The sequence below is a fragment of the Nicotiana tabacum genome, chromosome 8 (assembly GCF_000715075.1).
Source record: "Nicotiana tabacum cultivar K326 chromosome 8, ASM71507v2, whole genome shotgun sequence".
Taxonomy (NCBI): domain Eukaryota; kingdom Viridiplantae; phylum Streptophyta; class Magnoliopsida; order Solanales; family Solanaceae; genus Nicotiana; species Nicotiana tabacum.
This window is the reverse complement of record NC_134087.1, coordinates 68,123,573-68,143,464: the sequence shown is the minus strand read 5'-3', so window position 1 is coordinate 68,143,464 and position 19,892 is coordinate 68,123,573. Positions and strand designations below refer to the sequence as shown.

The following is a 19,892-nucleotide window of genomic DNA, read 5'->3' as shown; positions in this document are numbered from 1 at the left end:
ATATACAGCATCTTGGCCAAATTGACCCACGAAGTGACTGTGACACATCAAATATTTTTAGTAGTTGCATTGAGATGTAATCACAGTAAATTTTATATTTTGATAACTATTAAATCAATACTTACTTGAGAAATGGTACTACTTCGGGACAATTTAGCAACACATGAAGTGTAGCTGACTTGAACTCTATATCACTCAAATTTCTCTTTCTACCATCCTTAGAACATCGGCCTGGTTGATTGAATATGGACATAGGCGGATATAATGGATCATTCGTAAGGTCGACCGTGTGCCTGTTGGGCCTATTCCTAGCACATGGCACGTTGCTCTCAAAATAATAAGAACAAAAATGAGCAGTTTCTTTTGCAAGATAAGCTTCGCATATAGATCCTTCAATTCTATTCCTCTACTTAACAAATTATTTGCATTTGCCAATTGTCCTACATAATTTTAGGTTAGCCAAGAACATTCAAATAAAACAGAAAATTATATATGGACTATAATATTACCTCTCAAAGGGATACATCCATCTGCATTGAACAGGCCCTCCAAGTCGTGCCTCGTGTACAAGGTGGATTGGAAGGTGTTCCATCACATCAAAAAACCCACATGGAAATATCTTTTCCATCTTACCCGAAGTTACACGAATGTTCTGATCCATCCGGCGTAGGTTTTCTTCCCTTAATGTGGAAGAACACAAGTCTTTGAAAAACAAACTAATCTCAGTGATGGGTTTCCAGATTCTTTCAGGCAAACCAAAAAACGCAATAGGCACTAAGGTCTCCATGAAAACATGACAGTCATGACTTTTCAAATGGCTCAACTTCCCTACCTCCATATCAACTTTTTTCTCAAAATTTGACGCATAACCCTCAGGCATCTTCAATTTCGTTACCCAATCACAAATATGCCGTCTTTCCTCCAAAGTGAATGTGTAATTTGCTTTGGGCTTGAATATATTACCATTGTTTGTTGTCTGCAAGTATAATTCAGGCCACCTGCAATATTCTTGTAAGTCCATTCTAGCCTTCGGGTTATCCTTTGTCTTACCTTTAACATCCATCACTGTGTTGAACAAATTGTCAAAATAATTCTTCTCAATATGCATGACATCAAGGTTGTGACGGAGAAGATTATCCTTCCAATAAGGAAACTCCCAAAATATACTTTGTTTGGTCCAATTATGAGTAACACCGTATCCGGGGAATCTATGCGGTGGAACTTCAGTAACTTTACTGAAGTTCTGGACCCTCTCCCAAATTTCATCACCTGAAAGTATCGGAGGTGGATAATCATATTCCAGTTTATTCTTTTTGAAAGCATTTTTCATCCTTCTAAACTCATGACCCTCAGGCAAGAATTGACGATGGCAATCAAACCATGATTGCTTTCGGCCATGTTTCAAAGTGAATGCTTTACTATTTTCCATGCAGTAAGGACAAGCTAGCTTCCCAGCAGTCATCCACCCAGACAACATTCCATATGCAGGAAAATCATTAAATTGTCCACATTAAATTAGCACGCAAATTGAAATTCTGTTTGGTTGATATGTCATATGTTTCAACACCATCGTACCATAATTGTTTTAGCTCATCAATCAAAGGTTGCAAATATACATCTATCAAACTTTTCGGATTACGTGGACCGGGGATAATACAATTTAAGAATATATATGGACTAGTCATGCACAACTCGGGTGGTATATTATAAGGTGTAAGAAAGACAGGCCAACATGAATACGGTGTCGTAGATACAGAAAAAGGCGTGAAGCCATCCGCACACAGGCCTAACCAAATGTTCCTTGATTCACTAGCAAAACATGGATATGTCCTATCAAAGTGCTTCCAAGCTTCTCCATCTGAAGGATGGCACATAACACCAGGTGGTCTTCTATTTTCAAAGTGTCATCTCATATGAGGAGCAGAACTCATCGACGCATATAACCTCTTTAGCCTAGGTATAAGAGGTAAATAATGCATCGCCTTGATAGCGACCATCTTCCCGCTGGAAAGCCTCTTGAAATGAGACTTTCCGCAAAATTTACAACTGCTTAAATTTGCATCATCTTTATAATATAACATGCAACCATCTTCACAACAATCAATTCTCATTGACGAAAGTCCTAACTTAGAAACTAATCTCTTTGCCATATAGAAATCACCAGGTAATTCAATTTCCTCGTCAACTAGTTCACGCATAAGGTCAATGAAAGAATCCATGGCTGCTTGAGAAATATTCCAATCAGATTTGATACTTAGTAATCTAACTGCAACAGACAACTCAGAGTGCGGACGTCCTTCACGTAGTGGACGACTATCTTCCTCTAACTGTTCATAAAAATGTCTTGCTTCATCATTAGGAGTTTGTTCAACATTTTCGTTGGGCTCACCCCCAAAGTGCATTCCAAAAGCATTCGCAACCATATCATGAATTCTGGAATCACTATTTCTATTCTCCCTCGACCTACTACTTTCACCAACAACCATGTTATGAAATATCCCATGGCTACCATCCATCTCTCCATGATTAGTCCACACAAAGTAATTCGCTATAAACCCTACCATATAAAGATGAACCTTAACTTCCTCCGATTTTCCAAACTTCATACAGTCGCACTTAACACAAGGGCACCTAATTACTCCTTCTTTTATGTATGGCGGAAGTGACATTGCATGTCTAATAAAGTCCTCAACCCCTTCTACAAAATCCTCCCGCAATCCCCGCCGATTAGGATAATTCCTATTGTACATCCAAGAACGATGTTCCATCTATTTAAATAAAGCAAGAACAAATTAAATTAGTTAATTCATAGCCTAATCTTTTTTTAGTTAACTAAAAGTCGAATTCATATCCTATTATTGTTGCTTCATAAAATGAAATTTAACCCCATATATAAATTAGTCTACCTAAATAGTTAATTTATTTGAACCCTAAAAGTATTAATAAGAACCCTAAAAATTACAAATAATATATAACATGGAGAAATTGAACCCTAACATGGAGAAATGAAACCCTAACATGGAATTAACTTTGAACTAAACATAGTTGAACAAATAATATATAACTTTGAACCCTAATATATTGGAATTGAACCCCTAAAATCACTGTTTTTCGGAAAAATAAAAGAAAGGAGAGAGAAACTAACCTTGGGAGTGGAGGTCGCCGGAATTTGCTGCTACCGTCAGGGGTCGCCGGTGGCGGGGGCGTCGCTGCTGCTGGAAGTCGGAGGGGGAAGGGGTTTTGAGTGTTAGAGGAGAAAGATTTTAATTTGGGGAATAATTTTGAAAGAATGGACCTGAAACCCGTTTTGGCTCCTGTTAAAAAAAATAGCGACCAAACATGGTCGCTATTTTGGTAGCCAAATTATTTTTGACTGTTTGACCAAAGTTGGTCGCTATATTTGAAAATAAATAAATAAAATAATTATTTTCCTCTTATATATATATATATATATATATATATATATATATATATATATATATATATATATCCTACAAAAGCGACCAACTTTGGTCGTCTTTTGGTCAAACGGTAAAAAATGGCGACCAATGTTGGTCGCTATTTTGGTCAAACAGTCTATACTTAGTGCATAGTATAGAGTAAGTATGTATATTATATATATAAGCTATATTCGATACGGTATTACCTAATACACTTATACTTAGTGCATAGTATAGCGTAAGTACATATATTATATATATAAGCTGTATTCGATACAGTATTACCTAATACACTTATACTTAGTGCATAGTATAGCGTAAGTACATATATTATATATATAAGCTGTATTCGATACAGTATTACCTAATACACTTATACTTAGTGCATAGTATAGCGTAAATACATATATTATATATATATAAGCTGTATTCGATATAGTATTACCTAATACACTTATACTTAGTGCATAGTATAGCGTAAGTACATATATTATATATATAAGCTGTATTCGATACAGTATTACCTAATACACTTATACTTAGTGCATAGTATAGCGTAAGTACATATATTATATATATAAGCTGTATTCGATACAGTATTACCTAATACACTTATACTTAGTGCATAGTATAGCGTAAGTACATATATTATATATATAAGCTGTATTCGATACAGTATTACCTAATACACTTATACTTAGTGCATAGTATAGCGTAAGTACATATATTATATATATAAGCTGTATTCGATACAGTATTACCTAATACACTTATACTTAGTGCACTTATACTTAGTGCATAGTATAGCGTAAATACATATATTATATATATAAGCTATATTCGATATAGTATTACCTAATACACTTATACTTAGTGCATAGTATAGCGTAAGTACATATATTATATATATATAAGCTGTATTCGATACAGTATTACCTAATACACTTATACTTAGTGCATAGTATAGCGTAAGTACATATATTATATATATATATAAGCTGTATTCGATACAGTATTACCTAATACACTTATACTTAGTGCATAGTATATAGCGTAAGTACATATATTATATAGATATATAAGCTGTATTCAATACAGTATTACCTAATACACTTATACTTAGTGCATAGTATAGCGTAAGTACATATATTATATATATAAGCTGTATTCGATACAATATTACCTAATACACTTATACTTAGTGCATAGTATAGCGTAAATACACATTATATATATATATATATATATATATATATATATATATATAGCTGTATTCGATATAGTATTACTTAATACACTTATACTTAGTGCATAGTATATAGCGTAAGTACATATATTATATATGTAAGCTATATTCGATACAGTATTACCTAATACACTTATACTTAGTGCATAGTATAGCGTAAGTACATATATATATATATATATAAGCTATATTCGATACAGTATTATCTAATACACTTATACTTAGTGCATAGTATAGCGTAAGTACATATATTATATATATAAGCTATATTCGATACAGTATTACCTAATACACTTATACTTAGTGCATAGTATATAGCGTAAGTATATATATATTATATATATAGACACACACGCCCGCTTCGTAGTACTATTCATCCCTTGTATTACAAAAGTGTTAACGACTTACATTTATATTATTTACATAGTAAATACAAAAGTGATTTCTAATTTTGACCATATAGAGACCAACTTTGGTCGCCAACTGTAAATGAATTTAATTTAGCGACCAAAGTTGGTCACTAAAAAGTACATGAATTTAATTTAGCGACCAAATTTGGTCACTAAATTTTAATCAGATTTATTTATATTTTATATAATATTTAAATTAATAATAAAAATTATTAAACGTTAGAACTGGGTCCCACATTGGCGACCAACGTTGGTCTCTATTTCATTAAGCGACCAACTTTGGTCGCTAGCTTTTGAATTATATTTATTTATATTTTAAATTTTTTTAAATAAATATATATTTATTAAAATATTATAACTGGGTCCCATGTTAGCGACCAATGTTGGTCGCTACCAACTTATCCTTCAATTAGCGACCAACTTTGGTTGCAAGTTTTAAATTATATATATTTATATTTTATAAGTTTTATAAAATAATAATAAAATTATTAACAAATTTAATGTGGGTCCCACTTTAGCGACCAATATTGGTCGCTAATCTCAGTATATATTTGACCAAGCAAGTCTGACCAGTCCAGTCAACAATTTGACTAAATTTGCGGCCAAATAGAGACCAACTTTGGTCGCTAATATATTTCAAATATTTTTTTTATTATTTTCGGTAGTTTGGCGACCAACCTTGGTCGCTTTTCTTGACAGACCAAATTTGATCGCTAATTTTTGGTCGCTTTTTCCCGGATTTCTAGTAGTGATATATGAACCCATACTTTTAAAAATATAATGAATTTAATACGAAAACTTTGAAATACCATAGGATTTAAATCCTGGATACGTGGATGTCCATCTAGCCAAGGACAAAAATCTAGCAGACTTTAGTTTCCTGCTTTCCCATTGCCAAAATCCCAAACACTAGAAAACACACTAAGGTGGGTCTATGAAGACCACAAAAGTGAACTTTATCTTAACCAAAGGAAAAGAAGGAAAAGAAGGAAAAAAGTATATATATATATATATATACTCAGACATGGTGATAAGTTACAATATAATAGATTAAAGAGTTACAAAAAGATCTACTCAGACATGGTGATAAGTTACTCCTCCTCTGTTACTTGTTCTACTACTTCCACTACTGTTTTTGATGTAGGAAATTATAAGACTAAGTTTGTGAAAATTGAGCCACAAACATGTAGTAACAGTCATCCTTCTCCTCCAAAGGCTCTCTTGATTGCCACCCCATCATCAGCAGGAAGCTACCCTGTACTGATATTTCTTCATGGCTATCTTCTTTACAATTCTTTCTATTCTCAGCTTATTCAACATGTCTCTTCTCATGGCTTCATTGTTGTGGCTCCTCAGGTTTGTTCCTTTTTCACTTTTTTGATAGTACTTAGCTTATTCTTGTTCTTGGTATCCTCTTCAAAACAATTGAAAGTCTGGTAAAGGAAATATTGATATAATATGAGGTTATTGGGAAGCAGAGATTTATTAGTGCATGCTATTTATAACTAGAATTAACAGTTTTTGGATTAGCAAATTAAGATCTAGGATAATGATTTATAAATCAACCAATCGTTACAGTATACTTAGTGAACAATTATTTTATTTTCACTGAGTTTAAGTGTCATAAAAGGGTAGCCCGGTGCACTAAGCTCCCGCTATGCGCGGGATCCGGGGAAGGGCCAAACCATAAGGCTCTATCGTACGCAGCCTTACCTTGCATTTCTTCAAGAGGCTGTTTCCACGGCTCAAACTCGTAACCTCCTTGTCACATGACAACAAGTTTATCAATTACGTCAAGGCTCCCCTTCATTGAGTTTAAGTGCTGTACGGTGACAGTATTAAAAATCTTTACTAATTCAGGCCATTAATAAGATAACTACTAGTAAATTTCTATGATAAGTATTACTTTGGTAACCGAGTACAGGTGATAACTAATCTGCTATCACACGTTAAACAACTGTATTGATAGTGTAAATTGTTGGATTTTGTCATCTGTTACTGCTATTGTTTCCTAAAATAATTAGTTGTTTAGTTTTAGGAGTAGTCTGCTAGAAGATTCAGAATTTTAATTATAGTAAGAGTTTAGTAATTTAGTTGTAGGAGGAGTCTACTACTTTATTTATTTAACTATTTAAAGCCCTATGATTAATAAAATTTTAGAGACAGTTTTTCAATCCTATTTTTCAACCTTGCTTGTATATTTTCTAAAATCCATAACATAAATTTCAGTGTATGTAACTTGAATCGATTTTCATTTGTGGTTCTCAAAGTGACATTACATTTGCCTTTTACTAGTTATATTTGGTGGAAGGAGCAGATGCAACTGAGGATATCAAATTCACTGCTGAAATCACAAATTGGTTAGCTGAAGCATTGCACCATTACCTTCCATCCGGAGTTGAGCCAAACTTGAAAAAACTTGGACTAGCAGGCCATAGCCGTGGAGGAAAAGTCGCATTCGCGCTAGCTCTTGGAAAAATTGCTAATATTTCTACTAACCTGAAATTTTCAGCATTGATCGGTGTTGATCCTGTTGATGGCATGGACAAAGGAAAACAAACTCCTCCAGCGGTTCTCACCTATACTCGTCATTCCTTCAATCTTGATATGGCAGTTATGGTAATTGGCTCGGGTTTGGGAGAAGTAAAAAAGAACCCTCTCTTCCCAGCTTGTGCTCCCAATGGGGTAAACCATCGCGATTTTTACAGTGAATGTTGCAAGCCAGCTTGTTACTTTGTGGCAAAGGATTATGGACATAATGATATGTTAGATGATGAAACAAAAGGGATTAGAGGCAAGGCTACTTATTGTTTGTGCAAGAAAGGGAAATCTAGAGAACCAATGAGGAGATTTGTTGGAGGGATTCTGGTTGCGTTTTTGGAAGCTTATTTGGAAGGGAAATCAAGTGAGTTGATGGCTATTAGAGATGGGAATGTTACACTACCTGTAGAGCTACAAGATATTGATTTTCTTGTGTAAGTTATATGATTTAGAACTTAGAAGAGATGAAACAAGTTGAGCATCCAAGCAGAGTTATTCTGCATTAATGTGGTATCAGCTGTCTCGTTAAGAATTTGCTATTACAGATTGGACAGAATTTTCCAGTAGTGAACTATGGTTATGAATACATTAATTCTGATTACTCAATAACATTGGTACTGGTTAAGAATTTTGTGAAATATTCTTGTTAAAAAAAAAGTAAAAGAGAAAAGAAAAATTACAACAAATATCCAACAGATGAAACTGAATTAAAAGGACCACGAACAGAAAAAAAAAATGCTTCTATGTGAACCTCTCCTTTTAAGTACCAGATATAGTGATTTTGATTGGATTTATGAGGTTAAACAGGAGACAATTGCTATTCTCTGTTCTTTGATTCATAGCATTGTTCTCTCAAGAAAAGAAGCAAATAACATTTGAAGAACAAATCCAGTTCTGTTCCTGTTTATATTAACTAAATATAAAAAAAGTAAACTAACGAAATCAAGCATTGGTTTGCACAGGAAGAAAATAGCAAAAGAATATAACAAAGTTTCCCCTAGAATTTCAACTAGACTAAAGCTCTCTTCAATCTGTTGATATTGAACATTTGAATAAATATTGATGCAATCTTAAGGTAAATACATATCAGAGTTCACACATGAGATTGCAACGAGTTTTCTGCATAAATCTTGTTAGTAATCTTAATTAACCCTCATGGCCTCGTCTAATCACATGCACTCCAAATCATCTTCCCATTGTTCCAGGACGATAGAAGCAAGAGCAACTCTATACACCGTGGACCTTAAATTTCTAACCAGGACATAGATCTCCTTCCTTCTTTTCCTATCACCTACAGCCTTCCGCTGTTCCTCTCTCAGGCGAGCAAGACAGACAGCTTCGCAAAGAGCCACTGCAACAGGCTTTTTGCTGCAGGATAAATTCAGATGAACTCAGTGCCAAAATGAAAGAACAGATCATAACTTTAGTAAAACTAAATTTTCCTCCAATTTAAATTTTTTTTTATCTGAGATAATACTACAGTTACATTGCAGCATTACTAACCTTCCTCGAACAAATCCTGTTGTAATAAAGCCAATCGGTAATCTACAAGATTCTTTAGCAGCAGGTTCTTCATGTACTTGAAATTCCCATTTACCAGTTGCTTGCTGGGAGAAGCACGATCTCGCAAAGGACTCAGGTACTTGAAAATCTCCTTTGGAGATCTCTGATCTGCAGAATTGATAACTCAAAAGAGGTGCATTTGAGAATAAGAAACACTTAAGGCTCCCATTACTTTCTTTTTTTTTTGGGGGATCAAGTAATACTTCCTTTACTTCTATTTAACAGAAGATTCGCAAGCATCAATAAGATTGTAGGGAGTAATTTATTCATGTATTAGAAGTAGCATAATTAATATCATGTTTGGCAGTCTTTAGTTACTTTGTATAAAATTAGCACAACAGATGAAATGTTTGGTTGGCATTTTACGTTCCACATAAATAAAACACGTATAAGTTTTGAGTCAATTTACATATTATTTTATGCGGGGTAGAAGATGGAATAACTAATACAAGTATAACTAATTCCGGCAACCAATCCCTGCATTACTTATCTGCATAACTAATTCTTGCATAACTATGGCACAATTGTTGAAATGATTTTAAATACTCTGTCTCAAAAGTAGGCTCTAATATAGTGGACAGCGTTAGATAGAAGTTCACGTAGTCATCACATATGAGGTCAAGAATAATCTGCCAAAATGTTTATTCTCAAAACATTGTCATTTAGCAGTGAGCTTAGTCCTGCATTTTCTATTGTGTAGCATATGAAATTCTCAAACTGCTGGATAAAAGCTCCATCAGCAACAAATAAGTATAAGTAAATAGACAGGGCAAGCAAATAACTGAATACAAAATGGATAACAATTGTCACCTGGTTGTCCACAACATTACATCATCGATGTGAGGTGCACAAACAACTGCTCCTTCTTCGAAAGAACCTTCTCTGTAGGCATGCAAAAGAACTCTGACCAAACACAATTTTTGGTCCTGATTTATCTGGTAAATGACCCCATCTGCATCCTCATTGAGAATCTTTTCGTCCTTCATAAATTTGCCGATGCACTTCTTACTGTGAAGCACTTTCGGAAATAAAAGTAGATGGCTACCTTTGATTTCATCCAAAAACTGAGTCAGCACATTACATGTCCTAGCAACAAATCCCTCGAATGGAGCACCACAACTACTCTCTTTTTCTGTTTTGCAACTTCTCAGGTATGGACTATTCATTGCTATATTTCTGATCATATCATCTGGTAAAAGTTGTTCATGTTGTACCCGACCATGAGCTGCCCCATTGAGTGCTTCTATAGCAAGGCGGAGACTGTCCCATGGAGATGGAACTGGAACTTTCCAAGTCCTTGTGTGAGGAGAACGGAGCTCTGACTTTTTATCATAAGCAGCTTCCTCCAAGGCCATGAAACAAGAATATGCACTGCAATCAGGGAATTCCCTTGGAAAGCATGGCAACCCAAGCTGCAAATAGGAAAAACATAAATTGGGATTTAAAAGTGATGTCAGACTCAAATTCAAAGCGAAAGCAGAACATCCATACTGACTTCACAAGATATCCAGTGCTTCTCTCGCAAACCAATCGCTTGAGCACCATTGGTCACAATAGCCATCCAAAAGACCTTGATCCAAGACAGTGGAAGAATAATAGACCATCTGAAGAGAGATTTAAAGGAACAGTTATGAGATATTCACTATTTAAGAACACGATTGCTTGATCGTTACAAATCAAGGAAATCCATATCAAAACATGAAGTGCAATTGCCTCATGTTCTTATACAAACAGATTTACGAGACTCAATGGTGAGTGAACTATGAATACCAGCAAAGGAGATATGACAAGATTGTTGCAGTAGGACCAACAATAGCTTTTTAAGAAAGAAAAGCAAACTTTACTGAAATGAAGTTAAAAGAAAGTAAGGAAAAGGTATAACATGCATACCTAACAGTGAAATTTAAATAAATGTCCTTGATACTGAAAAGTTTGATAGAAAAATGAGTGCATGTTACATGAAATATAAAGATACAGCAGAATAACTATTACAGTATAAAGCTTTTGAGTTTCTATCCATCAAATCAAACTTAATTCGCATACATAATCACTCAAGTTAACACACGATCACAATAGTATTATGTGATTGATTTTGAGTCATAATAACGAGGTTTCTAGCAGCCCTATGACAGAAATAGTTATATGTAGCCTCATTTTGCTTCTCTACCCTAAAAAGATACCAAATTTTAACAATAAAAAAGATTACCAATTTTCCTAGAATTGCAAATATACTGTCTTTTAAGAGTTGATTTAATACGATATTTCATATTTGAGGTGACATTTTTATCCTTTACATATCTTACAATTATTCTTTAAACATGTTTCTTAAAACTCAAATATAACAACAATTTACTTTGGTTTTCCTTAATCTCCTTGAAAAATCTACCAAGACGAAAAAATGAGAGGGCACCACACCAACACCCACACCCACGCATAGGCGCGCGCGCGTGTGTATATATACACACACACTTATCTTCCAGAGAATTATTTTCATTTATTTTTTTATTCTCAAGGACAAAGTAAAACACACTTTTATTATGTTTGTTTTAACTCATAACATTATGTGATACACTTCCGAAAACTAACACAAACCAATAGGACAATTACTCATGCTATGAACACAGGAAGTGCAATAACCACATTTTTTTTCTTTTGTAATAAGATGGTGGAGCTTTAAGGTGGATGCATATAAGTATGTATCCTCAAAGGTTAAGCCTACCAACTAAACCAGAAGAGATGTGTCAGCAGAGCAATACGTGATATGAGAATTACTAAATCAACCTCACCACAAAAGTTGAAAATTTGGACATAGAAGAGGTGTTTGTGGCACGAGAGTTCGAGTTTCAGCACATGCAGTGTGTTTTTGTCATGAAAGTATATTGAGTAACCATGTGTAAATATAAATCAGACTTATTGTTCATTTCCAAACCTTAACGCCGGGAAATTCACCTTATAATGGAAGTTTTCTTGCTATCACTTCTCAGAAGCAGTAGAGGGCAGAACCTATTAAATTGCCTCTCAATAGAAGGGTGTTGTCTGCCTGTGCTCATATCACCAATGCGAAACAACTCCTTACGCTGACGGTGTTTCTCCATGCAAAGGATGTTTTCTTCTATTGGAGGATCTATGTCCTTTTTAGTATCCCACAGATCAATACACTCAGATAAGCCATGACTCCCTTCAGGTTCTAAGAACGAACACGGGAGTAACTTCATATCTCTTTTTGGAGTTCCATTTCCTCCGCGCTCGTCTTTCTTATAAGATAGTATATCTTGAACCTTTGCTTCCGAAGCATTAGTAATATCTTTATCCAAAAATCGAGGATCATCAACAGAGAGAGAGAAGATTGCTGAAGATGGGATTTGATCATCATTCTCAATGTAGGATGCATACTTCAATACGGAAGTATTTACTGAAGAACTGCATCGCAACAACGATATTCAGTTAATATGCTCTTGATTCAGTTAAAAAAGAAAGGTTGTGTCTTCAATAGTATCACCAGGTCGAAGGATGTAACATCTTTTGAAGAAGCTGAGATGCCCTTGATCCCATCACTTCCAGCTTCCCGAGATGGTTCTCAAGGGAAACACAACTAACTCTAGTGCCAGCTGCATCCACCTGAAAATCAAGAAGCAATATTTCTCATCTACATAACAGAAACATGAAACAGGCAAGTAAACTACATGTTCTGTGAACAGTATGTGCATTTATAATCAAGAAAGTAATATGTGTACATCCATCATCATGTCACTACAACATGTAAAACCGAAGAAACTAATAAGGAGACTAGTACATATGAGCTATTAGAAATGGACACCATATGATTCTTTACTCAACCTGCCTTTCACAAGCATTTTGCAACGCATTACATCCTTCTCTAAAGGCAGCAGCATGTATCCAAACCCATAGCCGTCTTAAAGAAGAATGCCCATCAACTTTCTCTTGTTCATCACATATATTGGCATGATCAACCTTTGTATCGGTATTCCTACACTGCTGTGGTTGCCACATATAGGTTACAGGAGCAATTGTCTGAGAAAAGACAGCTCCTACATGATGGAGCTGCCAAAGAAACAGAAGTATCAAGCAAGCAAATTTTGGAGGCGATACCACTCTAAACGAAATACTAAGATGGACCACCCACCTCAGCACTACCGTAGATAGCACCAGAGAGTATGTCAGAACGAGCATCTTCACAATGTGAACATGGAGAAGGCACAAGCACAGTTTCTAGGATTGACAGCAACAAATCCTGGAAGAATATGTGAATGACCACATTATAAGCAGTAAGCACAATCTCTAGTTAGCAGAAGACCGCTATTTCCTTGCTACTGTTTCTTTTTTCTGGGCTCATGATTGCAAGGTTTGGGTAGATAATTGATAGAAAATAAACACAAATGTCTATTTATTTATTTTTTATAAGTAACACAAATGTTCATGTAATCAGATGCCATTGGTGTCAAAGTAATCCAGTGACCAAATGGAAATAAGTTAGAACAAGTATCAAGTAAAGCTTGGCAAGAAAGAGTAGGTAAATGCCTGCCTCTGGACCCTCCAACTGCACAGCTCTGCAATAACTTGCATCATGGACAAGTACTCCTCCTTTTAGATTCTTCAAAAGAGCTCTTGAGCCCCTCCCCCTGCATCATATAACAAAATATAAGATTGAAAGGACCTTCTTCCCACAATAGAAAGCCTACAATAGACAAATTGAAACCTTATATAATCAGCTAAACAAGTGTGTGTTTTCTTGTTTGATGACGAATGTTTTTTTTTTTCAATGCAACAGGATAAAATTAAGACTTTGTAGCTGCACTTTGAACATATCGCGAAAGAGCAGCAAGTTACCATTACCTGCCGTGCACACCAAGGGGCAGATAGAATCCCCAAAGTTTTGTCATTGTGAAACGCTTAGCATGCCACAAGTGAGTTCTAAGTCTCTTAGTCCCATCTCCTGAAGTTGAGAAACCATTCTGAGAATTCTTTGTAAGTTCAAGTTTCCTACGAACATGCCGTGGAAGTTTCTTCGTATCTTTCTCCAAATGGTCTAGGTTAGTTACATTATCCTCTCCTGATTTCTGCTTCTTTCTAACTCTACTCTTTGCCAATCTGTTGTCATGTCCAGTTGTTCGCCTTCTCTTACTTCTTTGAGATTTAAAATCATTACTTAATCGTTCTTTTACAATTGAGTGAAGAGACTCAAGTTCAGAAGCTCGAGACTCGGCAAATTTGTGCACATTAATGGTGCGAGGCGGACCTGCTGCAGGTCGAGGTTTTCCTCTATCTGAATTCATCAAGTGAGGACAAAATTAACTGACAGCAATGTAGGTAGATTGAATTCACAAATCGCTCATGTCTTCAATAGTAAAATTAGGGAAAAAGACAACAAACAAAAAAATCAAACGATATAAAAAATAAGGAAAGAAAGAAAAAGAGGGGAGGAGAGTGGGAAGCGTTTTACAGGTCTAGATTAAAACATCTTAAATTACTATTTTCAATACGGCAACTAGCTTCTCTTAAAGGGAAAAAGAAAAGAGAGAAAAGGGTGAAGGCGTTCTTAAACCCCTTTTAAGCTTTTATATGTGAAAAGACATAATTATTCTCTGTTATTACCTTATCTCTTTTAAATCTGAGGGTAATTTAGTCTTTTAGGTAAAAGGGCAAAATACTCTCTTTTTGCCTTCGAAAGCAGAAGACGATTTTGGGGCGCAGACTCTTTTGCACGAGAACTCCTACTGGTATCCACACTTTGGTAATTTTCTTTTGATTCTTTTCACTATCTTCTGTACTAATTTTATGCTGCAATCCTCCTACTTCAGTACAAAAATTAGTTCAGACATATCTATTGTGCTTTGTGCATAAGCAAACAAAGCTTTGAAGTTCTTTCCTCTATTCTATGGTCCTCTCTTGTAAAAATCTCTAAAGATATGTTTGGTAATTTTTTGTTTTATTTCCTTGGTTGCTCTTCGTGAAGTCCAGAGATAAATTTCTTTTAAATTTTTTGAGTGTTTCTGCATTTTGGAGCGTTTAATTTTTCATCTAATCCCCGTCGGATGTTATTGTATTGAGTATATTCTAGGTGTTCAGTATTGGAAAGGTGTCTTTAATTGACATTTTCTTCTACACTTTGATTGTTCTCGTCTTCATCCTTGCCCATGCATCATACTTTTAGCATACGGGTTCTATATTACTTCATTGAATTAGTGGATAGTTAGAGGCCATTCATGTTCCAGCGTGTGCTATAGCCTATAGAGAGATTAATCTTGCCTTTGTGTGCCACACATTTTTGTCATGTTTTGATGTATCAAAATTATCAAATAGCTTGGAGTAATTCACATTGTGTCGAAGAAGCTTTACCAAAATTAGGATAAAGACATCTAGCTTCACGATATCTAGAGTGGATACTTTTAGCACTTACCTAATAGTTAGTCTAATACCCACGCAATTATAGGAGCATGGCACAAGTGCAAAAACTGAATTCTAATTGCCATGACAGCATCATAAAATACCAATGGACCTTTTCATAAAAATATTATAACCTAGGAGAACACTTGTAATATGCTACAGTATTACCTTTCATTACAAATGTTCTCCCACCCATCCACCCCCATTGCAAAAGAAGAAAAGAAGGAGAGTAGGATAACATGGAAGACTTTGTGTTCTCATTTTTTAAGTACTCTGGCTAAACCAAAGCTCATTCCAAGAAGCCCGAGCCACTAAGCTCTGAAGCTGTGTTAGCATACAACTAATTAGACTTGCCTAAAATGTTCTTTTTGAAACGTTAAAATATATGTGAAATACAAGCAGAAATTGTATTTTATATTTTGTGTCCAAAAGATAACAGAATTCCATGGAGATATGATATTGTAAGTGTAGGAGTTTGTATTTTGTATTACGGTTACACTAACTAACGAAATCCTCAGAGATAAACCGAGCACATTATGTTGCCAAAGCATATTATGTCTTATTAGAAATTAAGAAGTGTTAAACATTGAGTTAGCCAGTAATTATTTCTGAATTCCTGATCAGTTCATTCCTTGGATTCAACAAAGTTATTCCTCCTAAGGAACACTAACACTATCATCCACTGGCCGATCAGCGCGCCAATTTGTGTAACCTGAAACTCCTGGATCATTATTAATGATGTCTCTAAGTCCCTCTAGAAATCATATGAAAGAGCTGACTAATTAACAGCTATTAGTTGGTGCAATTGCTGCATACTGTATGTCCACAACCTCAATAAGCTTCTTGGCTATTGCACTTGCATACACTGTAGATCCTTCACAAATCTTGGAGTTGAACAGAAAACTGTAGTAATCACCAATAAGTCCCCCAGCAACATGGTGAAGATCCAGTTGAAGGTCATCAAGAACCTTAGATGCAAAAAGAAGGCAATTGATTCTCTTTTGCTGAACAAGTTTGATAGTAACTTCATCGTCTACAACGTGAACATCAACTTCAGTATTCTTGGACCTCCTCTGCAGCCATGAACTCCTTAATGAATTTCCATTGTAAGATTGGTCCACTTCATCCATTTGCTTTGAATCATTACCATCCATTGAATTACCACCTTCTTCTGTCTTTTGCCTCTTAATCCTATCTCTACTACATCTCTTCTTCTCCACCATAAGTTCTAAATCATGCACTTCCCTTTTTAGCTCATTGATGTACTCAATAGCATCCTTCACAATTGATGCTCTATCATTCTTGCTAGGATTTGGTACCATACTCCTCAAAGCTTTGTACTTGTCAGTCAAATGCACCCTCCTCTGTCTCTCAGTAGCAAAATGTTTTGTATCTTTACCAATATCCCTATTTTTAGCAATACCATTCATGTCAGCAGAAAACTCAAAAATCCCATTGTCAAAAGGCCTTTCTTCTCCATCTTGATACAAAGCACCACTTAACTGATTTCTCTCCTCCAACCCATTAAAGAAAGAAGTAGTACTTCTTAAGTTTCTCAAGCCATAGCCATGTGGCAAAGAGTGGAATAATTCTCTCAGTAAAGGGGGTTGTGGGGGTAGATTTAATGGAAGTAAAGAAGGATCATAGACTGCACTTGAATTTGAATTTGATGCACCATCTGCTGTTGCTGGAATATTAATGTCACCTAGTAAGCCTAGTGAAGTTAATAAATTTGAAGCTTGATTTGTATTAGTATTTGTAAAGGAAATTGATGATCTAGGCAAAGGAAACATGTTGAGAAGATCAGGGGTTGGGAGATTATATGGAGCTTCAGGCAGTGAATTGATGACCATTTTGTATGTCATGAGCAACATGTTGAAAGTTATTATTATCTTCTTGATTTTGGTATGGAGGAAAGCTCATTTCACCCCAATTTGATTGATCACAAGATATTCCTTGATTATTGTGTTCATGTACCAATTCTTGCATGCTGTTGTTGTTATGAGTAGTATTGTGACACTGTTCCATCTCAAGATTCAGTTGCTGCTGAAGTTGCATTTCTAAGGCTGCTGCAGCCACAACTGCAGCATCTTGTTGATATGTGTTTTCTTCTATGGCAAAAACATTTTCATGTTGCACACTAGACTTGTCTAAAATGTTGACTAACAATGACTCAGGAAGAGAAAAACTAAATAAAGCACTTTTTTCCCTGGGAAAAAAAAAAGGAAAAGCAAAGCTTACGCTTGCTTTTTTGAAATTACAGATACATCCCATTGGCAACGGCTGCTTGTTTGTGAATTGAAGAGTAGTAGTTTGAGCGGTGAAGAGTTCTGGATTCTGGTGATGAAGATGTATGAACACTTTATGATTTTTGTTTCTGATTGAAGCCCATTGCTTCAGTGAGCTTTTAAGTTCACGGTCTTTGTTGTTGGGTCAATTTCTCATACAATATCTTTTGCAGACTTGAAGCAAATGCAGGTGCTCTCACAAACTTTGAAGTGCTTGACTTTCTATGCTCGAGAGGTGCAGGAAGAGATCCTACACGGGTCATAGTTCCTGTTGCACCGTCAGAGTTCAAGGTTGGAAGTTACATTATCCAACTTCTTGTTTGAGAGTATTTCATTAGGCCTGGCAATGGCTGATGTTTGTGATCTTCTAGGTGTATGATTATTTAGAGCAAACTGCTGCTTGCAATCAGACAAGACAAGCAATTGGTGAATTTTTGGAAAAATGTAAAAGTATCAAGCTCGCGAAAGCTGAGATCCTTAACATCATCAATATTAGGCCATCTTCGCTTGTTGAACTTTACCCGGTAATGTTTGGAAAGATGATGCTCTTGGTATATTGACTATTTAAACTTGCAGCATTGTAACTTGTCGACATCTGTGAGCTGTTGTATTATTGTTGCACACCTCAGGTTTTCCATACTTTTAAGCAATGGAAAATATAGATAAATGACCGTTCCCCAATCGAGAGGAAGCAGGAAAGAAGATGTAGTTTACCTCCTTGGTGCACTCATCTAATTTGAGCAAATAAAAAATGGTGCATTCGTCATGGTTTAGTCGTTTACAATGGTAAGCCCCAAGAGTGTGACCTTGTTATTGAGGTGATTGTTGGGATCCTTGGGTACGCTAAAGGAAATTGGTTTACTTGATTAGATTTTGAAGGGTAAGGATGAGACCATGTATCCTCACGAGCTTCCATGGTTGGTGTACAATTGAGTGCGTGGTGTTAATGTGTTGCATTCGGATAACTCCCGCCTTTAGGTGTCATTAGATAGCCAGTTGCCACTTGCCAACCATATGTTGAATACATGCTGATTAACTGTATGAACGTCTCTTCCAACTTCATAATTTATATAAAACTCTAGCATGCTTTCCGAACCAAATCATGTCATTGAGGTCACCCTTTCATTTACATGTTATATTGATTTTGCTTGAGGTTCTGATATATATTTTCTTTTCTTAACATATGCAGATAATAGAGGAATATGACAACCGTTTTGGGGAAGCTACAGAAACAATGGAAGAGTTTGTGGAAACTGTGCAGCTGTTGCCACCTCCTCCAAACCAAATGCAGTCTGAACAAGGAACTGCTGCAGACGAAACAGAAGTTCCAGATGGAGAAAAGATAGAGGTTGCCGAATAGACTCTGTAGGTCATACAAGAAACCTTTTGGTGAAAGTTTTTTGTTTCTTCGCGAAAGCACTGCATATACTAGTTTACATAGATATGGTGTTCTAGTCTTACAAGTACTGAAATTACAAGTTTGGCTTGAGTTTTAGTTATAGATGCTTCTTACATTTCTTGAACAGAAACGGAAGGTCTGAATGCTGATTTCTTTCATTCGTGCCCATTTCCACTTCCCTATTTTGATTATTGTTGTCAATCTTGATATTGGCTTCATACGGCTGGTAGGCTTGTGTTAAATTATATAACGCTAATGAAAATAGAAACTGAGAGACCAATGAGGAAATGATTTGTATTAGTGAGGAAGTTGTTGCTCCTTCACCTCGTAATATGTTCAAGTTAAAAGGATTCAATCCAGCTTCGGATGCTTGCCTATACTTCTTGTCTCGAGCATCTCGGATCCATACATCGAAGGGGTAACGAACATTTTAGTCTAAATTCGACATCAATTGGTCATGCAATTTGGGATCCTCATTTTTGTTTACCGGCCGCGGAAGCTTTTACTTGAGGAGGTGCTCTTGGCCCAGAGAATTTTGCTTATTCTGGTATTTATCAGTGGTGATATACAACCGGTTCCAATTTTTGCCTCTTCTTCTCC

General features: G+C 35.7%; 3 protein-coding genes and 1 pseudogene across 5 annotated transcripts; 2 read left to right on the top strand and 2 right to left on the bottom strand.

Moving 5' to 3' along the window:
• The first annotated feature begins 6,074 nt into the window (after positions 1-6,074).
• Positions 6,075-8,236, top strand: LOC107812657 (chlorophyllase-2). Its single transcript, XM_016637805.2, has 2 exons — positions 6,075-6,452; positions 7,392-8,236. The coding sequence occupies exons 1-2, from the start codon at positions 6,177-6,179 to the stop codon at positions 8,073-8,075; spliced, it is 960 nt and encodes a 319-aa protein (XP_016493291.2). The 5' UTR covers positions 6,075-6,176; the 3' UTR covers positions 8,076-8,236.
• A 337-nt stretch (positions 8,237-8,573) lies between these two features.
• On the bottom strand, positions 8,574-14,718 carry LOC107812658 (ribonucleases P/MRP protein subunit POP1). Its single transcript, XM_016637806.2, has 10 exons — positions 14,055-14,718; positions 13,744-13,840; positions 13,345-13,452; positions 13,038-13,262; positions 12,700-12,818; positions 12,150-12,620; positions 10,696-10,804; positions 10,011-10,612; positions 9,141-9,308; positions 8,574-9,005 (listed from the first exon to the last, which is right to left on the bottom strand). The coding sequence occupies exons 1-10, from the start codon at positions 14,492-14,494 to the stop codon at positions 8,807-8,809; spliced, it is 2,538 nt and encodes an 845-aa protein (XP_016493292.2). The 5' UTR covers positions 14,495-14,718; the 3' UTR covers positions 8,574-8,806.
• Positions 14,719-14,858: 140 nt separating this feature from the next.
• Positions 14,859-19,460, top strand: LOC107812661 (uncharacterized). Of its 3 annotated transcripts, none has more exons than XM_016637809.2 (5): positions 14,859-14,952; positions 17,869-17,956; positions 18,067-18,184; positions 18,265-18,417; positions 19,083-19,460. In XM_016637809.2, the coding sequence occupies exons 2-5, from the start codon at positions 17,949-17,951 to the stop codon at positions 19,251-19,253; spliced, it is 450 nt and encodes a 149-aa protein (XP_016493295.1). In that variant the 5' UTR covers positions 14,859-14,952; positions 17,869-17,948; the 3' UTR covers positions 19,254-19,460. The 3 variants fall into 3 exon arrangements, with proteins under 3 accessions (XP_016493295.1, XP_075075436.1, XP_016493294.1); XM_075219335.1 differs by having other exon boundaries at positions 14,916-14,938; XM_016637808.2 differs by lacking the exon at positions 14,859-14,952 and adding an exon at positions 15,012-15,134.
• Positions 16,251-17,864, bottom strand: LOC107812660 (transcription factor bHLH91-like; annotated as a pseudogene).
• Positions 19,461-19,892: the final 432 nt, after the last annotated feature.

Excerpts from the sequence above, each read along its gene's own strand:
- LOC107812661 (XM_016637808.2), top strand. Across the intron at positions 17,957-18,066 it reads TGGATTCTGGTGATGAAGAT|ACTTGAAGCAAATGCAGGTG; the intron begins GTATGAACACTT and ends TATCTTTTGCAG. Across the intron at positions 18,418-19,082 it reads CGCTTGTTGAACTTTACCCG|ATAATAGAGGAATATGACAA; the intron begins GTAATGTTTGGA and ends TAACATATGCAG.
- LOC107812657 (XM_016637805.2), top strand. The coding sequence starts at position 6,177 with ATGGTGATAAGTTACTCCTCCTCTGTTACTTGTTCTACTACTTCCACT. Across the intron at positions 6,453-7,391 it reads TCATTGTTGTGGCTCCTCAG|TTATATTTGGTGGAAGGAGC; the intron begins GTTTGTTCCTTT and ends GCCTTTTACTAG.
- LOC107812658 (XM_016637806.2), bottom strand. The coding sequence starts at position 14,494 with ATGAATTCAGATAGAGGAAAACCTCGACCTGCAGCAGGTCCGCCTCGC. Across the intron at positions 12,621-12,699 it reads ATGTTACATCCTTCGACCTG|TTCTTCAGTAAATACTTCCG; the intron begins GTGATACTATTG and ends GTTGCGATGCAG. Across the intron at positions 10,805-12,149 it reads AAGAAAACTTCCATTATAAG|ATGGTCTATTATTCTTCCAC; the intron begins GTGAATTTCCCG and ends ATCTCTCTTCAG.